The sequence below is a fragment of the Danio aesculapii genome, chromosome 21, assembly GCF_903798145.1.
Source record: "Danio aesculapii chromosome 21, fDanAes4.1, whole genome shotgun sequence".
In the NCBI taxonomy this organism is placed as follows: Eukaryota; Metazoa; Chordata; class Actinopteri; order Cypriniformes; family Danionidae; genus Danio; species Danio aesculapii.
Window position 1 is genome coordinate 36,254,997 of NC_079455.1, and position 18,721 is coordinate 36,273,717.

At 40.1% G+C, this 18,721-nt stretch overlaps 3 protein-coding genes across 3 annotated transcripts; all 3 read left to right on the forward strand.

Moving 5' to 3' along the window:
• Window positions 1-206: 206 nt before the first annotated feature.
• Window positions 207-1,037, forward strand: LOC130214256 (chemokine XC receptor 1-like). Its single transcript, XM_056445854.1, has one exon. The coding sequence runs from the start codon at window positions 207-209 to the stop codon at window positions 1,035-1,037; it is 831 nt and encodes a 276-aa protein (XP_056301829.1).
• A 4,406-nt stretch (window positions 1,038-5,443) lies between these two features.
• On the forward strand, window positions 5,444-6,271 carry LOC130214257 (G-protein coupled receptor 4-like). Its single transcript, XM_056445855.1, has one exon. The coding sequence runs from the start codon at window positions 5,444-5,446 to the stop codon at window positions 6,269-6,271; it is 828 nt and encodes a 275-aa protein (XP_056301830.1).
• Window positions 6,272-9,139: 2,868 nt separating this feature from the next.
• On the forward strand, window positions 9,140-9,967 carry LOC130214259 (chemokine XC receptor 1-like). Its single transcript, XM_056445856.1, has one exon. It carries the CDS (start codon window positions 9,140-9,142, stop codon window positions 9,965-9,967), a length of 828 nt encoding a protein of 275 aa, XP_056301831.1.
• Window positions 9,968-18,721: the final 8,754 nt, after the last annotated feature.

An 18,721-nucleotide genomic window follows, 5' to 3' on the forward strand; every position in this document is an offset into this window, starting at 1 on the left:
ATAAGAGTCTATCTTAATTACCATTATACATTTTGTAACTGTTGTATTTTGTATTGTTTTTATTGCTTGTTTTAAGTGAATGTCTGCAGCAATATGGCGATGCCCATAACACATTTCCTGTCAAGGACAATAAAGTTTTTACTACTACTACTATTACTAATATATAGTTCTGATCTTTCATTTTCCATTTAGAAAACACAGTAAAGATGAATTACTCTACAATGAACGTCATGCCTGAAGTTACTCCAAACTCCACAACTAAGACTTTGGGGCCTGTGGAAATTGTGAACGTTTGTGTGCACAGTTTGAGTTTCTTGGTTGGTCTTCCTTCACACTGCTATATTATATTACTTATCGTCACAGGAGCTGGATGTGGAGTCGCATCAGAGTTCTTCATCCTCAATCTCTCCATTTGTGAGGCTGGTTTCTCTGTGGATAGTTTGAACTTTGTTTTGGCAGAGTGGTTTTCATTTATAGTGGAATTTCAAATGTTATTAGTAGGACTAGTCACTACTGGTCGTCCTCTGTTTCAGTGTCTGATATGTGTTGAGTGCTACCTGGCAGTGGTTCATCCTGTAACCTTTCTGAAGTACAAACCTCTCAGATATAGAGTGATCTGCTGCGCTGTGGCCTGGATACTCATCCTTGGTGCTTGTTTGTTCTGCATGTATACTATAGTTCAATACAACATTGTACATATATGGTTCTTGTCAGTGCAGTTCATCCTCTTCTTCTTCATCCAGCTGTTTTGTCTTGTGGCTGTTCTTAGAGCTCTGAAGCAGTCAGGACCAGGAAAGAGAGAGAAAGAGCATAACCACATGAAGAGAAGAGCGTTTCGTGTTATTCTGATCACTACTGTTAGCATGGTTATCACATATGCTCCATATAGTATTGCAGCATTTTTGACTATTGTCATGGGGAAGCTTATTGCTGCACATTGGGTCCCTGGTTTGATTTGTTATGTGCTGTGTGGTTTTATTCAGCCAGTTCTTTATCTTCACCGCAATGGAAAACTCTCCCGCACATGTCTCTTGTAAGACCGGCCACTTTAAATGACCTAACTTTTTATTATTCAATGGTGAAATTGTTAATAACTTATGTTCTTGTTGCTGATTTTATCCCCTTTAAAATATTTCAATTGGGTTTTTTGTCATGCTACTAATTGTTGATTAGAGTTGTTGAAGTTTTGTGACTCTTCAATAGACCTGTATAGGTTAGAGCGTTTTTGGTATTAAAAACTCCTAACTGTGTACCAATCCAGCAGGCACAAAATGTCAACATGATGTCAGATTGATGTTGTACCCCAATGTTGTGGGATGTTGCATTTGGGTGGAAATGAAATTCGGGTTGACCTCAAAACCCAAGTTCAGATGTCAGTGTCCAACATCATACAAACATCATATGTAGATTGTGTCAAAGCAGCTTCCATGTCAGTTCAGTTTAGCTCAGTTCAGTGTTATTTAATATTCAATACTGAGAGTCCAAACATTGCAAGCCAGTGGCGAGAAAAAAACCTTCACCAATTGGCGAAAGTGAAGAATTTAAAAACCTTAAGAGAAACCAGGCTCAGTTGGGCACGAACATTTCTCCTATGGCCAAATGTCTTGTGCAGAGTTGCAGTCAAGGCACCAGAGGCTGGAGAATGCTGGACATCAACGAAGACTCGTCTGTCCCTGGATCGTCACAGGAATCAATCTCATGCTCTCCACTCCTCCATGACAACCATAGTAGCTGCTCAGGAAACGGCCTGGTCCAGGATTATGGAAACCTTGGGATCATCTCGTCGCTGGTCTTGGATCACATCAGTGGCGCTGCATAGTGTCTGGGGGCCTCAGGATGAGTATCCCCAGGTAGAAATAGAGAATAAAGAGGATAATTAGTGTATCTGCTGTTCATAGTGTATATAAATGAGATGCAAAAGCCTGTGTGGAGCACATTCATGCATCAAATGCTATGTGATGCATTGAGTGTATGCTTTGCTAAAAAGGAAGGTCTTTAATCTAGCTTTAAACTGCAAGAGTGTGTCTGAGCCTCGAACATTATCAGGAAAGCTATTCCAGAGTTTAGGAGCCATAAATGAGAAGGCTCGACCTCCTTTACTCAACTTTGCTATTCTAGGTACTACCAGAAGCCCTAAGTTTTGAGATCTTAAAGAGCGGGTTGGATTGTACTAAGACAGAATGTTGGTTAGATAAACAGGAGCTAGATTATTTAACGCTTCATAGGTAAGAAGCAATGTTTTAAAATCAATATGAAACTTAACAGGCAGCCAGTGTAAGGAGGTTAAAATTCGGGTGATAAGATCATATTTTCTAGACCAGGTAAGAACTCTGGCAGCTGCATTTTGTCCTAGCTGAAGTTTGTTAGAGGATGCTGGGCAGCCAGCAAACAGAGTATTACAGTAATCCAGCCTAGAAGTCATAAAAGCATGAACTAGCTTTCTGCATCTGAGATGGATAGCATATTTTGTAACCTGGCAATATTTCTCAGATGAAAGAAGGTGGTTTTTGTGACATGGGATATGATTTTCAAAAGGTAAATTGCTGTCTAATATGACACCCAGATCTTTTATAGTAGAGCTAACGCTAACTTTGTATCCCTCTAATTGCAGGTTGAGTTGTGAGATCTGCTGTGATATTGCTTCCTGCTTAAGAGATTTTAGAATACCTGATCATTCTTTTACTCAAATGCTTAACTCTAATACTATTCTAACATTCTTTACTAAACTAAATGCACTAAAGTTTTAAATTGCTAATCTGTCTTTGTTACCAATTTCCAACATGATTGGAGCTAAATCATGTACTGTAAATCATGCTTTTGACATCTGTGCTTAAGCTAGGGGATTACTAACTTCAATGCAGTGCCTTGGTGGACAGTTTAAAACATATTAAGTCATATTTGAAACTTTCATTTGTTTACTGTAAATATTTTTATATCTGGGTTTGATGCCTTATTGCAGCTGTAAAGTCTACAACACACAGCACAGAGAATTGTCCAGAAAGACTGGACATTCACTCTTCAGGTGATGAACTCCTCATTTTGATTTAGTTTGTTTTAATTCTGAAGAAGTATGGTTCCTAGGAAAAAATTGAATAAATAAATAGAAACTGGGCTGTTTCACTAAAAAGAAATGTACTGAATCACATTTTGAAATAATTTAATATTGTTTTGTTCTTATCATTTATTTTTAATTTAGTAAACACAGTGGATATTAATTACTCTTCAATGAACTTCATGCCTGAAGCTTCTCCAAACTTCACAACTATAACTTTTGTTTTTACTAGGACCAATCATTACTGGTCATCCTCCGTTTCAGTGTCTGATGTGTGTTAAGTGTAACCTGGCAGTGGTTTATCCTGTAACCTTTCTGAAGTACAAACCTCTCAGATATATAATGAAAACTCCTGTAAGACCTGATACTTTATATTACCTAAATTAATGCTCTTTGAATGTTTTATTATTTAATAGTGCAGCTGTTAATCATGTCCTTGTAGCTGATTGTTAATTGGAATTTTTTTCATGTTACTTAATGTGGATTTGAGTTGTTGCAGTTTTGGGACTCTTCAATAGTCCTGTAAAGAGTTGGAGCATTTTTGTCATTAAAAACTCTTAACTGTCTACTAATGTATACAATTTACGTTTAGTTTTATGTAATTAATAATGATTTTGCTTCCTGCTTGAGACTTTAGAATACCCGATGGCTCTTTTACTCACATGTCCAATTCCAGAAATCTATACAAAACAAAGGTGCAGTAGGTAATTGTCTTCAGAAACATGTGTTGTTGTGCTGGTTGAAAGTCTCATCACAGTTTAATAGTAATTACAGTAAATGATCTAAATGTGTTTATGTATTTTTATATTCTGGGTAAGGCATAAAACTAAAAATGTTCATTAAATTAAATACTGTCGGGCCGACATGTCTCATAATTCTGATAAGTAGCTAAAACTGTCTAGCAGGTCGCACACCGGAAGCGCTGCAACAGGGTGCACACATGACAGTTGACTCGACTTGCGGCGCCGGTGTGTGTACCTGATAGAAACCGATGTTTAGAATTCTGAAATGTATGGCGCTGCGTGGCGCAAAGCGGTGTGGCGCAACACGGCGTGCTGCCGAGTGGTGCTTCTGGTGTGCGACCTGCTTCTGTCAACAAATGCAGATTTGGGCTTTTGCGCATCTCTGTTGACGCATATCCGCCATTAGTGTGTGCACGCCTAGATGAGTGCCGCAAGTTCACGACACGTGCACACAAGACAGTCACAGTCGCGGCAAAGTCAAAAGCTGAATTTAAGCTTTTGAAATTCTTAATCAATATTAGAGTTACTTTTGAATGCTGTAGGAAGGACGACACGATGGCTGGTGTTTCTGTTAGACAGGTAATGTTATGTTTTAAAACTATTTTAGTCACGCAGACCTGATGCAGATGTTGTTACAAATGGATTAACGTGCACAGACGTGCTGTTCAGCCACTGAAATCTCCTGGTGAAAGATTGATGTGACTTTTCAGTTTCATAAGGTCTTTTTACAGCATTAATGTGCATTTATATTTACTTTAACAACAAAACATCAGTGAATAACTTACCGCTATTCTGCCTAGCCAAAAAAGCTAGGCAGTTGCTTTTATATTCACATTGAGTCATTTCTGAACAATAACAGCCTGTGACGCGCTCCCGATAAGGTTTACCATGCTACTCTGAATATTCGCTCTGAAATAGCGTGTAAGTGTGGCTTAGCAATAAATGAAATTCCTGCACACCGCCGGACTAACCACTACATACACTTCTATCTAGCGAATGACATGAACTAGTGGGTTGTCTGCTGTCCTGTCACGGTGGGCGCGTTTGTGATTTCCGGAGGAGTGGCTTTGAAACACAGTCCCTCCCCTGCCGTCCAAAGCTAATATGCTAACCGATTAGCATTTTGTCAGATCACCTACTGCACCTTTAATACACAGGTTTAAACACACTAAACTATTTTGTAATACTGTTTTCAACGATTATTAGAGCTACATCCTGTAAATCATGCTTTTGACAATTGTGCTTCCGCTAGGGGACACTCAATTCAATTCAGAGCCTTGGTGGACATTTTTAAACCCAATCAGTCATATATCTGAAACTTGAATTTGTTTACTAAAAATATTTGCGTATCTGGGTTTTATGTGACCTTTAGTAGACAAATTATCGCGTATATATTCTTATTGCAGCTGTAAAGTCTATAACACAGCACAATTATACAGAGACGGAGGACATTCACTCTTCAGGTGAAGTCAATTTGATTTAGTTTACTATTATTATTATGAATAAGAAGGATTTCTGAGAAAAAATAATGAGTAGGTAGAAACTGGTCTGTGTTTCATTTAAAATTAAATGTATTAAACCACATTTGAAATGATTCAATATTGTTTTTATGTGATCATTTATTTTTAATTTAGAAAACACAGTGAAGATGAATTACTCTACAATGAACTTCATGCCTGAAGCTTCTCTAAATTCCACAACTAAGCCTTTTGGGCCTGTGGAAATAATGAACGGATGTATGTACAGTTTTAGTTTCCTGGTTGGTCTGCCTACACACTGCTATGTTATATGGCTCATCATCACTGGAGCTGGAAGTGGAGTCGCTTCAGAGTTCTTCAACCTTAATCTCTCAGTCTCTGAGGCTGGTTTTGCTGTTAATTGTATGACTTTTGTTCTTGTAGTATGGTTTCCAGTTTTAGTGGAGTTTCAAATGTTTTTAGTAGGACTAGTCATCACAGGTCGTCCTCTGTTTCAGTGTCTGATGTGTGTTGAGCGTTACCTGGCAGTGGTTCATCCTCTAAGCTTTCTGAAGTACAAACCGCTCAGATATAGAGTGATCTGCTGTGCTGTGGCCTGGATACTTACTCTTGGCTCTTGTTTCAGCTGCCTTTATACTATAGTTCTATACAACATCATACATTTATGGTTTTTCTCAGTGCAGTTCCTCCTCTTCCTCTCCATCCAGTTGTTTTGTCTTGTGGTTGTTCTCAGAGCTCTGAAGCAGTCGGGACCAGGAGAGAGAAATGATGAAAATCACATGAAGAGAAGAGCGTTTTGTCTAATTCTGATCACTACAGTTAGCATGGTTATCACATATGCTCCATATAATATTGCAGCATTTTTTACTATTGTAACAGGGAAGCAGAGTGCTGTACAGTGGCTCCCTGGTACATTTTGTTATGTGCTGTGTGGTTTTATTCAGCCAGTTCTCTATCTTCAACGCACTGGAAAACTCTCCTGCATCTGTCTCTTGTAAGACCTGTTACTTTATATTGGTCAAATAAATTGTATTTACAACTTGTATTTAACAGTAAAATAAGAAATCACATTTGAGTTCTTGTAGGTGATTTTATCCCCTCAAAATGAAGATTTTATTTGGTTTTTGTCATGCTACTTCATGCGGATTGGAGCTGATGCCATTTTGGGACTCTTCAATGGGCATTCAGAGAGTTTCAGTATCATAAACTCATTCTTGTAGCTATAATGATTTTTATAGTTAATCTGTTTATTCTACTTGTGCTCAACATATGTACAAATTATTGTTACAAGTCTGTGGTTTGTTTTCCTAATAAAAACTTTACTAGTTGCCCATTGTCACCTTTTCTAAACAAACTTGACATTGTACCACAGCAGAGGTGTATATTGCTTTTGCGTATAGTCAAAATTTGTAAATCCTGAGTATTAAAATTTGACTGTCGGGTGTTAAATGAGTGGCACCTGCTCACCTGATCTGATCCCAGATAACATACGAATGTGGGCCACTTTAGGCAGTTATGCTGCACTGGTGGTATTTCTTCAGCCCAGACAAAATGAATATGACCCTGAAATGGCCCACTTGTACAATGGCAAAGGGGAGCCAAAGATTCTAATTCATATATGAGCCATTTAAGGCAAAGATTTGGCACTTATGGCAAAATGTAATCTGCCCAGTTATCCTAAAACAAATGTGGGCCACTTTTGACAAATATTTGTCACCGTTAGCTATGGCTAATGTGGCTGTGTGCCCAGAGAACGTATGGCAAATGTGGCCCAGTTATCTTAAAACATGTGGACCACGTATACTAAAGTCACTATCATGGAGAAAAGTGTTTGCTTTAGTTGGGCCCATAGCCCTGAACCTCTTAATATAGTTTCTTTTGAGCTGCTGTAACATTTAAGAACTTTGCTTGAAAAGTGTGTTCATTACAGCAAACAAAATAAAGTAAGGCTCAAACAGAAATAATATAATCCACTGATGTTTACCAATGTTTAATCCATTTTTAGAAGTAATAGGCCAGATTTGGGACAGAATAGGGCCAGTTATGGTTTATTTGGTTGAATTCTGGCTAGTATGTGGTATTGCTTTGGCTTATTTTTGGCCCAGATCTGACAAACAGGAGCAGATCGCCCTAGAGCCATCATTCCATTTAGTATGTGGTCCCAGCCTGATCTCACAAGAAAATGTAAGTATTTTACGTTTTGTGAGTTTAGTGGCTAATTCGTACGAATTCGTACGAGTTCAGTCGTACGAAATTGTACGATTTTTAAAAAGGAGGCGTGGCACCTAACCTCACCCCTAAACCCAACAGTCATTGGGGGATGAGCAAATTGTACGAAAATGTACGAATTAGATTGTACAAATTCATACAAATTAGCGGCTAAATCAAAAAGTTATGAATTGCCGTGAGATTGTGTTGGTGGTCCAGATGTAAGTGTCTGGTGTGGGCTGGATCTGGGCCAGAAAAAAAGCAAACTGTGGCCCAGAATAGGGTCAGTTCTGGCTCATTCGGTTGAACTCTAGCTACTATGTGGTATTGCTATGGCTTAATTGTGACCCAGATCTGGCAAACAGGAGCAGACCGCCCAAGTGCCATCATTCAATGCGGTATGTGGGCGGGATGTAAGTGTCTGGTGTGGGCCGGATTTGAGCCACATGAATTTTGCTAGCTGGGATGCATAAACAATAAATCTTAACTGTCTGTGCACTTCATACTACAAACTAACTGAAGGGACATACTCTTCTACAGCTTTGGGTTAAAATAGAGCAGAGACTGCGAGCCAGGCATTCTTGTCCAAAAACAGTACTATTGTAATCTCACAATAATCAAAAAATTCCTAAACTCTGTGAAAAGCTTTCCCAAATGATTTTAAGCTGTTAAAGCTGCAAAGTGTGGACCAACGGCATATTAAACCCCATGGATTAAGATTGGATACAATTTTTTGTGCATATAATTTCCCAAACTTAATAAAGCAATGAAGTGTACAGTGCAATAAAGCATCATGTTTTCTTATGCAATGCTGTTTATAATGAAGAAATTAGGTTTAAGGCCAGATTCAGATTTATCAACAGATTGTGCCAGAGCAAACCTACTTTTAGCGATTAAAAACTCTTAACTGTATACTGATGTATATACAATTTGTGTTTTATTTTGTGTGGTTATAATGTTTGTTGAGTTGATATGCGCAGTTTACCTTTATATGCAGCATTCGGATCCCTTTAAAATCCTCTTTGATTATCAGCTTGTCAAAAACACTTAGCTGCTGATTTTTTTGTTATATATTTTTATAAAATGACAATATTGCTTCCCACTTGAGAGACTTTAGAATAACCAAAGGTTCTTTTACTCATGTCCTAATTCTAAAAAAAAGTTTATAACTAACTAAATATGCTAGTTGTAAAATGCTTGACTGTAACACAGTTACTGATTAAGGCTACATCGTGAAATCATGCTTTTGACATCTGTACTTCTGATAGGAGACACACATTTCAATGCTGTGCTGTGGTTAACTGATTAAAACCTAATCAGTCATATGTGAAACTTTAATTTGTTTACTTTAAATATTTGCATATCTGTTTTTATGTGATGTTTGCTATTATTGAGTATATATATTGTTATTGCAGCTGTAAAGTCTACAACACACAGCACAGAGAATTATCCAGAGAGACTGGACATTCTTCAGGTGATATAAACTCCTCATTTTGATTGTTAATTTTTTTTTATTATACATAAGATGGATATCTGAGGGAAATGAATAAGAAAACTGAAATTGCACTCTATTTAATAAATAAAAAATTAATGTATTGACCCACATTTGGAGTGATTTAATATTGTTTTGATCATTTAATTTAGAAAACACAGTGGAGATGAATTACTCTACAATGAACTTCATGCCTGAAGCTTCTCCAAACTCTATGACAAAAGTTTTTGGGCCTGTGGAAATTATAAACGGATTTGTGTACAGTTTGAGTTTCTTGGTTGGTCTTCCTACACACTGCTATGTTATATGGCTCATCGTCACAGGAGCTGAAAGTGCAGTGGCTTCAGAGTTCTTCAACCTTAATCTATCAGTCTCTGAGGCTGGTTTCTCTTTGAATTGTATGACTTTTGTTCTTGTAAAGTGGTTTTCAGTTTTAGTGGAGTTTCAAACGTTTTTAGTAGGACTAATGGTTACTGGTCGTCCTCTATTTCAATGTTTGATGTGTGTTGAGCGTTACCTGGCAGTGGTTCATCCTGTAACCTTTCTGAAGTACAAACCGCTCAGATATAGAGTGATCTGCTGTGCTGTAGCCTGGATACTCACCACTGGCTCCTGTTTCTGCTGCCTGTATACTGTAGTTCAGTACTACATTGTACATGTATGGTTTTTCTCAGTGCAGTTCCTCCTCTTTCTCTCCATCCAGTTGTTTTGTCTTGTGGCTGTTCTCAGAGCTCTGAAGCAGTCAGGACCAGGAGAGAGAAATGATAAAAACCACATGAAGAGAAGAGCGTTTTGTCTAATTCTGATCACTACAGTTAGCATGGTTATCACATATGCTCCATATAATATTGCAGCATTTTTTACCATTGTAACAGGGAAGTATAGTCTTGTACAGTGGCTCCCTGGTACGTTTTGTTATGTGCTGTGTGGTTTTGTTCAGCCTGTTCTCTATCTTCAACGCACTGGAAAACTCTCCTGCATCTGTCTCTTGTAAGACCTGTTACTTTAAATAGCTCAAATTGTATTTACAACTTTAATTATTTAACAGTAAAATAAAGTAAAGATTAAGATTTAAAATAAAGATTTAATTTGGGGTTTTTGTCATGCTACTTGTGGATTGGAGCTAATGCCATTTGGGGCTCTTCAATGGACATTTAGAGTTTCTGCATCATAAACTCAGTCTGTTAGATTTAACCATTGTTCTACTTTATCTGTTTATTCTATGTGTGTTTAACAGATGTGTGAATTATTGTTATAAATCTGTGGTTAGTTTTCCTAATAAAAACTTCATTGGTTGTCCAGTGTCACCTTTTCCAAACAAATTTGACATTGTACCACAACTGAGGTGTGTATTGCTTTTGCGTTGTCAAAATTTGTAAATCCTGAGTATAATAATTTGACTGTCAGGTGTTAAATGAGTTGCACCTGCTCAACAGGTCTGATGCATAAAGATTAAATCTTTACTCTCTGTGCTCTTCATACTACAAACTAACTGAAGGTACATGCTCTTCTGCATGAATGTAATGGAACTTTCGAAGTTAACATATTCAATACAGAGGTTCACAAAGAACAAAACATTGCTTATTTTGAAGTACACTGGGGCCTTTAGTTTCAATGAAAGAAATGAATATGTGAGGTTGGTGTGAACAAAAAGAATTGACTTCCCTGCACAGAGTCCTGACCCTTACCTAACAGAACAGCTTTGGATTGAGTTAGAGCAGAGACTGCGAGCCAGGCATTCTTGTCTAAAATCAGTACTAGTTTAATTTTACAATAATCTAAAATTTCTAAACTCTGTGAAAAGCTTTCCCAAATGATTTCAAGCTGTTAAAGCTGCAAAGTGTGGGTCAACTCTATATTAAACCCTATGGATTAAGATTGGATACAATTTCTTGTGCATATAATGCACCAAAATCAATAAAGCAATAAAGCGCATCATGTTTTCTTATGCAATACTGTTTATAATGAAGAAATAAATTTTTAGGACAGATTTATCAACAGTTTGTGCCAGCGTAAACCTACTTTTAGCATTAAAACTCTTAACTGTATACTGATGCATGTACAATTTGTGTTTTGTGTGGTTATAATGTTTGTTGAGTTGATATATGCAATTTATGTTTAAAGGCAGCATTCAGATCACTTTTAAATCCTCTTTGATTATCAGCTTGTCAAAAACGCTTAGCTGATCATTTTTTTAGGTATATATTTTTTATAAAATGACAATATTGTTTCCTACTTGAGAGACTTTAGAATAACCAAAGGTTTATTTACTCATGTCCTAATTCAAAAATTTTTTTTTAATAAGCTAAATAGTTGTAATTGTTGTAATATGCTTAACTGTGACAAACACACACAGTCCTTATTAAGGATATATCATGAAATCATGCTTTTGACATCTTTACTTAAGATAGGAGACATGCATTTCAATGTTGTGCTGTGGTTAACAGTTTAAAACCTAATTAGTCATATATGTGAAACTTTAATTTGTTAACTTTAAATATGTGCATATCTGACTTTATGTGAATTTTACTATTATTGAGTATATGTTCGTATTGTAGCTTTAAAGTCTACAACACACATCACAGAGAATTATACAAAGAGACTGGACATTCACTCTTCAGATGATTTTAAACTCCTCATTTTGATTTAGTTTGTTTTAATTAAAAAAAAAAACTAATACGTAAATAGAAACTGGCCTGTGTCTCATTCAATTTGCAATGCCCTTAACGACATTTAAAATTATTTTATAATAATTTTTTATTATAAGAAAGGGGGGGGGGGGGGTTTCAACAAACTTGGCTCTGTGGTACGTTTTGTTTTGTGCTGTGGTTTTATTCAGCCTGTTATTTATCTTCAGCGCAGTGACCCAGCTGACTTCCACCCACCGAAGTTCAAGGGCATGAGCATGACTCTGCCATTTCCTCCTATTCCCCCTCTTTCTAGCATGGGAGCCCCTTGGCTACCATTCATATTCTCTTCCTTTCTTTCAAGTGTGAGCTATAAGTGTCCCCACCACTCCCGCTCACCGCAGCTGTGACTCCCGCAGGAGTCTCGCCAAGCCCCATACTCCGCCCACCCCTTAGCAGTCACGGACTAGCAAGAGTCCTCACTGTCCCCACCCCATGGATCTGACCTGACCCGGCTCCTGCAGAGGTCGCTCTGAGCTTCGACTCCTACAGGAGTCCAGCCACTAGAAAAAACAAAAACAGAAAACTTTTCTTCTTTCTTGCGTCGAGATGCTCCACCCCTCTTTCTTTCTCCTTTCTGCCATTCATTCGCCCCTTCTTTTTCTTCCAGTGTTAAGTAATTCCACTTCTATCCAACTTTTTCAAAACCCCTTTCCCATTCTCTCATTTGCTAAACAACCCCCCTTCCCCTTTAGTGTTGAGTCTCTCCGCTTCTTTTATTTTTCAGCGCTCAGTTTCTCCGCTACACTATCTTCCTTCTAGCGTCGAGTTACTCCGCTACTCCTTCTCTTTTCACATAAGCCCTCAATCCCTAGCTCTAACTCCTGCATGCATGACTAAAAGGAGCTTTGACTCCCGCAGGAGTCTCACTCCGGCCACCTTCCACAGGAGTCTTCACTGCCCCCTCCCTTTGCCAGACTGGGAGTAATGCCCCCGCACCTCTGACTTCCACAGGAGTTACCCCGAGCTCCGACTCCCATAGGTGTCAATCACCACCCCTCCCCAGGCACTAGAGAAAAAAATAATAAAAATCCTCTTTTCCTCTCTCTGGCGCCCCTCTTTCTTTTTTCTTCTCCTCACCTTCCTCCTGGCACTTATCCACCCCTTCTTTTACTTCTTTACAGCATTGAGTGCTTCCGCTACCTTCCATTCCCAAAATATTTCCATACCTCCCTTTTCTTCATTATTCTCCTCATACTTCATCATCCCCTCCTACCCCCCCTCTTTCAGGGGTTGAGTTCCTCCACTAATTGTCTTCTTTCCTCCACTAATTGTCTGCTATCTTTCTTTCTTCTAGCGTCAAGTCATCCTGTAAAATTGTTTTTTTAACTACAGAGGTTTGAACTGTTGTTTTGCAGAGTGAAAAAGTTGATGGTGAAAAACTACATTTTAGTCAAACCATCCTTCTGCAATGGAAATAAGGGCAGCATTAATAGCTTAAAATGTGGGATAGCGTTGCTGTTCTGTGATTGTATTGTATAATATGGAGCGATTAAGTGTTGATGTTAAATCAAATGTAATTCACAAATACTTGGAAATGAAATTATTTAATGACAATAATTATCTATGGTTACAACTGAATTAGTTACAAATAACTGTATAAAGTTCTTAAAAAGATAAAAAACATATGTTTATAATTGTACCCAGCTTAAATGTAAAATAAAGTTACCTCAGAGAGAGAGACAGGGGGAGAGAGAGAGAAACAAAGAGAGTAGGCCCCGAAGGTAGCCTGATAGCAGTAGAGTCAGAGAAGGTAGACTCCAGAGCAGGAGAGGAGCAGAGCCCAAATACTGAGACATTCAAACTGACCAATTAACATGTGACCACATCGTAAAACTCCCAAAGTCCACACACCAGGCCCTGATCTTATCAGTATCTGCCTTTGGAGTTATTATGGATCTTCCTTGGTGAAAAAGACATATTTTCCATATAAATAAATGCATATGATAATTTTCATTTCTACAATCCGTTAATCTGACATGATTAGATTTTTGATTCTCGAGACTCATTTAACTGTAAGGAGCCATTTTGGCACAACAGCATGAAGATCTCTTAATCATCTAAGTGCTGAATTTAGCAAGTTGTATGGAAATGACTAAACTACTTTTTTAGGATGAGTGAGCAGTTGGCAACCAGACTATTTGAGTATTAGTTAACCCTGCATCTCTGACTACCTTCAGTCGAGATAATGTTCGTGAGAATGTACGCAAATCCCGGGGCATGACAACTCTGTGCGGTTTTTGGTCCCTAATGAACATATAACTGAAGAGTATGGGATCAGATATTGATCAAAACTCTAAATTGAGTCATAAATGATAAATGTGATCCGTACTTACAATTAGAAATAGTCAAAACTTAAAATTAGAGTCAGATTAAATTCGGAGCTGACAAACAAATATAAATCAGTTCTAATAAATAACAGAATTATTTTATGGACTTCTACAGCTACAAGATCCCAATGACCTATCTAGCACCTTCCCTTAAATACTCAACTCAGAATAAACAGCCATAAATTCAAGACAATAAAAGCGTCACCGAGCCCCTTGCCTGGTAGTGAGTTTGAGGTGTTAACCATTGGCTAAGAGCATCTGGAAAACCCAAAAACCAAATCAACATATGCAAGTGAAATATCACAGTGAAATTGAGACCACTTTACCAATCACACAGAGACATTTAAAATGATACCAAACATGAATATAGTGCTACAAGATACACCATATTAAAAACTTGGACATTTTATGTGAAATGTGAGTGATCTGCTCTGTTGGAGAAGGTAATGTAATGGTCAGGAAAGGGGGGCGCGGTGTGAAAGGAGAGGAGTGAGCTTTCCCGCATTCCCGCCTGGTGAGGTGTAGCCAACTGTCTCTGTGTTTCCAGCCCATGCTTGTATTGTCAAAGACATCTCAAATCTTGCAGTCATGAAGGTAAGCTCAGAATGATTTGAATAGAACAGTTGAACAGCTGGTTTCCTGATCTTCTCAGATCAGAAAGTTTATTTTTTTTAATGCCTGACAACTCTCGTGGTCTCACCTTGTAGAATTTTCATAACAGTTCTCAGGGTTTGATATTATGGAGAGACTTGGGTATCCTTACACCCCCAACTCTTTCACCCCTCTCCCGCAGGAGTCTTCACCTCCCAAAAATCTTCCCTAACTCCCGTAGGAGCCCGCCACCCCAGCTCTGACTCCTGTAGGAGTCTTCCCAGAACCTCGACTGCCGCAGGGGTCAATACCAGCCCCTCCCACGCCCTTTGCCCAGACTCCCGCAGGAGTCTGTTTCCAACTTTGCTCCAGCAGGAGCATCTTCCCTCTAACATCTTTCCAAATATTATACCCAACAGCCAAATATAGCATTGATCTTTGCCTCTTGGGGGAGTTTCTTCAATACGCGGCTGCTGTCCCGAGCTAAAAAAGGATTTTGTGGAGTTCATCGAGATCTACCTGAGCTCAAACTCCCCTCTGGCACTGCAAACGGGAGGGAGCCCAGGGCTCGAGGATCTCATTAGCTCAGGGCTCTCTCCTGGGACAGCATGCCAAACAAGCTCACTCCAAGCTGACACAGCAAGAATGTCTCTGGTTAAAGTCCCTACTAAACCAGTTGACATTTCTGTGCGGAGTTTGCTCATTCTCCCCGTGCTCGCACGGGTTTTCTCCAGGTTCTCCGGTTTCCTCCCACACTCCAAAGACACGCAACCTAAGTAGATTGAACGTACCAAATCGATACCATAGCCAAGCTCTTAGCTAGTGTACATCTCTTCAAAGCCATTCTCATTCATTCATTCATTCATTCATTTTCTTTTTGGATTAGTCCCTTTATTAATCCGGGGTCGCCACAGCAGAATGAACCGCCAACTTATCCAGGACATGTTTTACGCAGGTGATGCCCTTCCAGCTGCAACCCATCTCTGGGACACATCCATACACACTCATTAATACTCATACACTACGGACAATTTAGCCTACCCAATTCACCTCTACCGCATGTCTTTGGACTGTGGGGGAAACCGGAGCACCCGGAGGAAACCCACGCGAACGGAGGGAGAACATGCAAACACACAGTGTGATGTAGTGAACCCAGAGTGGGCCCACTAGGAGGCGTGGGAGGCCTTAATATCACAATAAACCCAAAAACAAAACAAAAAAACCCAATGGCAAAAATCCAAAAACACAATGGCCTGACCCGGAAGTGTAAAAAAAAGGTGGTATTTATTTACAACGATGTGGAGGATATGTCCAGTGCAAAATATATACAGTGTCCATAAAAAAAATCCAAAAATATATATATACAAAAATACAAAGTACCAAATCAACAAATTAAATATAAAGACGAATATATATATAACACAAAAACAAACCAAAGAAGAAAAAAAGTAACAATCAAACGTAACCACTGTATACCAGTATCTACTCACTCAGAGAATTTGCTCACGGCTCTGCCACAGCACGCTCGCTAGCCAGGTAAACTGACCCCGAGCTGGAGTCTGGCATCCTTCTTTATACCCCAGACTCCGCCCATCGATTGGCGTAAGCCATTCAGGTATGTACCTAAATTTATCTCTCTTTTAATTTTGCCTTAAATGGCATCTCTTTAAACATAAAACATTGTCTGCTTAACAGACAAATAACACATACAACATTAACCACATACAACCCTTTACAGCTCTCCTCCTGTAAAACAGGACAAACAACAACGCTGGTTGTACCCACATAAACACAAATGGTACGGTCGGACTTTCAGCGCGCGAACTCCCAAGGCGCGGCTTCTGATGTCATAAGCGCGCGCCCTTCCTTCACTCAGGTTTGCCGGTCTCGCGCTGAAGTCTGAACCCCCCTTACAAACAGACAACAAACAGACAAACAAAAACACGCAGACAATGGGTGTGTGTAAGTATGCTCCATGTGAGATTATAGGGGGGAGATGAAACTGTGGAGGAATGACAGAATGCCGGTGACATGACGCGTGCACTCATCAAAAATCACCGCTGACGGAGGAGGTAGAAATGAAGGTAAGTGCAGAGTGTGTGTGTGTGTGTGTGTGTGTGTATGTGTGTGTGTATATATTGGTGCGGCCGTCAGAGACGGAGGGGAGAAGTCTCACTTCTCCACATTATCCTCCCCCTCTCCAAGCCGCGTACTGTCTGGTAACCTGGACAGGAAGTCGGCTACTATGTTTTTCCTCCCGGGGCAGTGACGTATTTTAAATCTGAAGGGTTGTAATGCCAAGTACCATCGGGTCACTCTAGCGTTGTTATCCTTCATGGTATGAATCCATGTGAGCGCCCGATGGTCAGTCTCTAGGTCAAACTCCCTCCCCAGGAGATAGTAGCGGAGGGATTCAAGGGACCACTTGATGGCCAGACACTCTTTCTCTACCGTGGAGTACCGAGTTTCCCTGGGCAACAGCTTCCTACTCAGAAACACCACAGGTCTCTCCTCTCCAGATGGTCCCTGGGCCAGTACCGCGCCAATCCCTCGGTCTGATGCGTCCACCTGCACCAAGAAACGTCGAGTAAAGTCTGGACTCTTTAGCACTGGATGTGCACAGAGTCTCTCTTGCAGAGTCTTCCATGCCTGCTCACAGGCCTCAGTCCAGATGACTGGATTCTTTGTCCCTTTAATTAACAAGTCCGTTAAGGGTGCTGCTGTTGAGGCAAAGTCAGGGATGAAGCGTCGGTACCAGCCCACCAATCCTATAAAGGAGCGCACCTCCTTCTTGGTCCTGGGTCTTGGGCTTTGCCGAATTGCTTCCACCTTGTCTACCTGTGGTCTGAGACTGCCATTACCAAGTCGGTACCCCAGGTAGTTGGTTTCTTGCTTGCCCCATTCACACTTTGCCACATTTAAGGACAGTCCCGCTGCTTGGATCTTCTCTAGGGTCTGTCTTACATGCCGCAAATGATCCACCCACGTGTGACTATGAATCACAACGTCGTCTAGGTACGCAGCCGCAAACTCTTCACAGCCCTGGAGAACTTGGTCCATAAGTCGCTGGAAGGTCGCAGGTGCCCCATGTAATCCAAACGGAAGAACTGTAAACTGGTATAGACCAAGAGGTGTTCTGAAGGCAGTCAGTGGTCTTGATAACGGATGGAGGGGCACCTGCCAATATCCCTTACACAAGTCCAGTGTAGTGATGTAGCGGGCCTGTCCAATCCTCTCCAGCAGGTCATCAATCCTAGGCATAGGGTAGGCATCAAACTTCGATTGAGCATTCAGCTTACGGAAGTCAACACAGACCCTCAAGGATCCATCCTTCTTCGGAACGATGACGAGTGGGCTACTCCATTCAGAGGTTGAAGCCTCGATGACCCCCAACTCCTTCATGGTCTCGATCTCTTTTTTCAAAGGCTTGAGCAGTTTTTCCGGGATTCGATAAGGTCTCTGTCTTGATGGAATGTTATTGGTAAGATGAATGGTGTGTTGGGTTACCTCGGTTCTGCCTGGTCTCTGCTGGAACAATGAAGGGTATTGGTTTCGTAGATCTTGTAACTGTTGTTGTTTCTCTTCTTCTAGGTGTTCCAGTTTCAGCTCTGCAGATTTCCTTGGTGTCACCATCTCTTCAGCTGGTTCACTTTCATCTTCTTCCACTTCTCTTACCATCAAGGACTGTTTAAGTTGTTGTGGTGTCTTGGCCTCTTTCCATTCTTTCAGGAGGTTAATGTGGTAGGTTTGCCGACTCTTCTTCTTCTCAGGGTGATGTATCTCATATGTGACCGGACCCATCTTTCTGGTAATCTCATAGGGCCCCTGCCACTTTGCAAGAAGTTTGTTAGTTGACGTGGGTAATAGTAATAATACCTTCTGCCCCGGTTGAAATTGGCGTAGACGGGTCTTTTGGTCATACCATTTCTTTTGCTTGTCTTGTGCCTCTTTCAGGTTTTCCTCCGCTTGCTCCCTGTAGGTCTCCAGCCTCTCCCTCATTTCCAGGATGAAATTGATGATGCTGCTCTCTTCTGCTGCTTGAGGCTTTGTCCATGCCTTCTTTAATAAGTCTAACGGCCCCTGGACTGGCCAGCCATACATCAACTCAAAAGGGGCGAAACCTGTGGATGCTTGAGGTAC

What these genes read in the sequence shown, in the direction of transcription:
- LOC130214256 (XM_056445854.1), top strand. Translation starts at nt 207, where the DNA reads ATGAATTACTCTACAATGAACGTCATGCCTGAAGTTACTCCAAACTCC.
- LOC130214259 (XM_056445856.1), top strand. Translation starts at nt 9,140, where the DNA reads ATGAATTACTCTACAATGAACTTCATGCCTGAAGCTTCTCCAAACTCT.
- LOC130214257 (XM_056445855.1), top strand. Translation starts at nt 5,444, where the DNA reads ATGAATTACTCTACAATGAACTTCATGCCTGAAGCTTCTCTAAATTCC.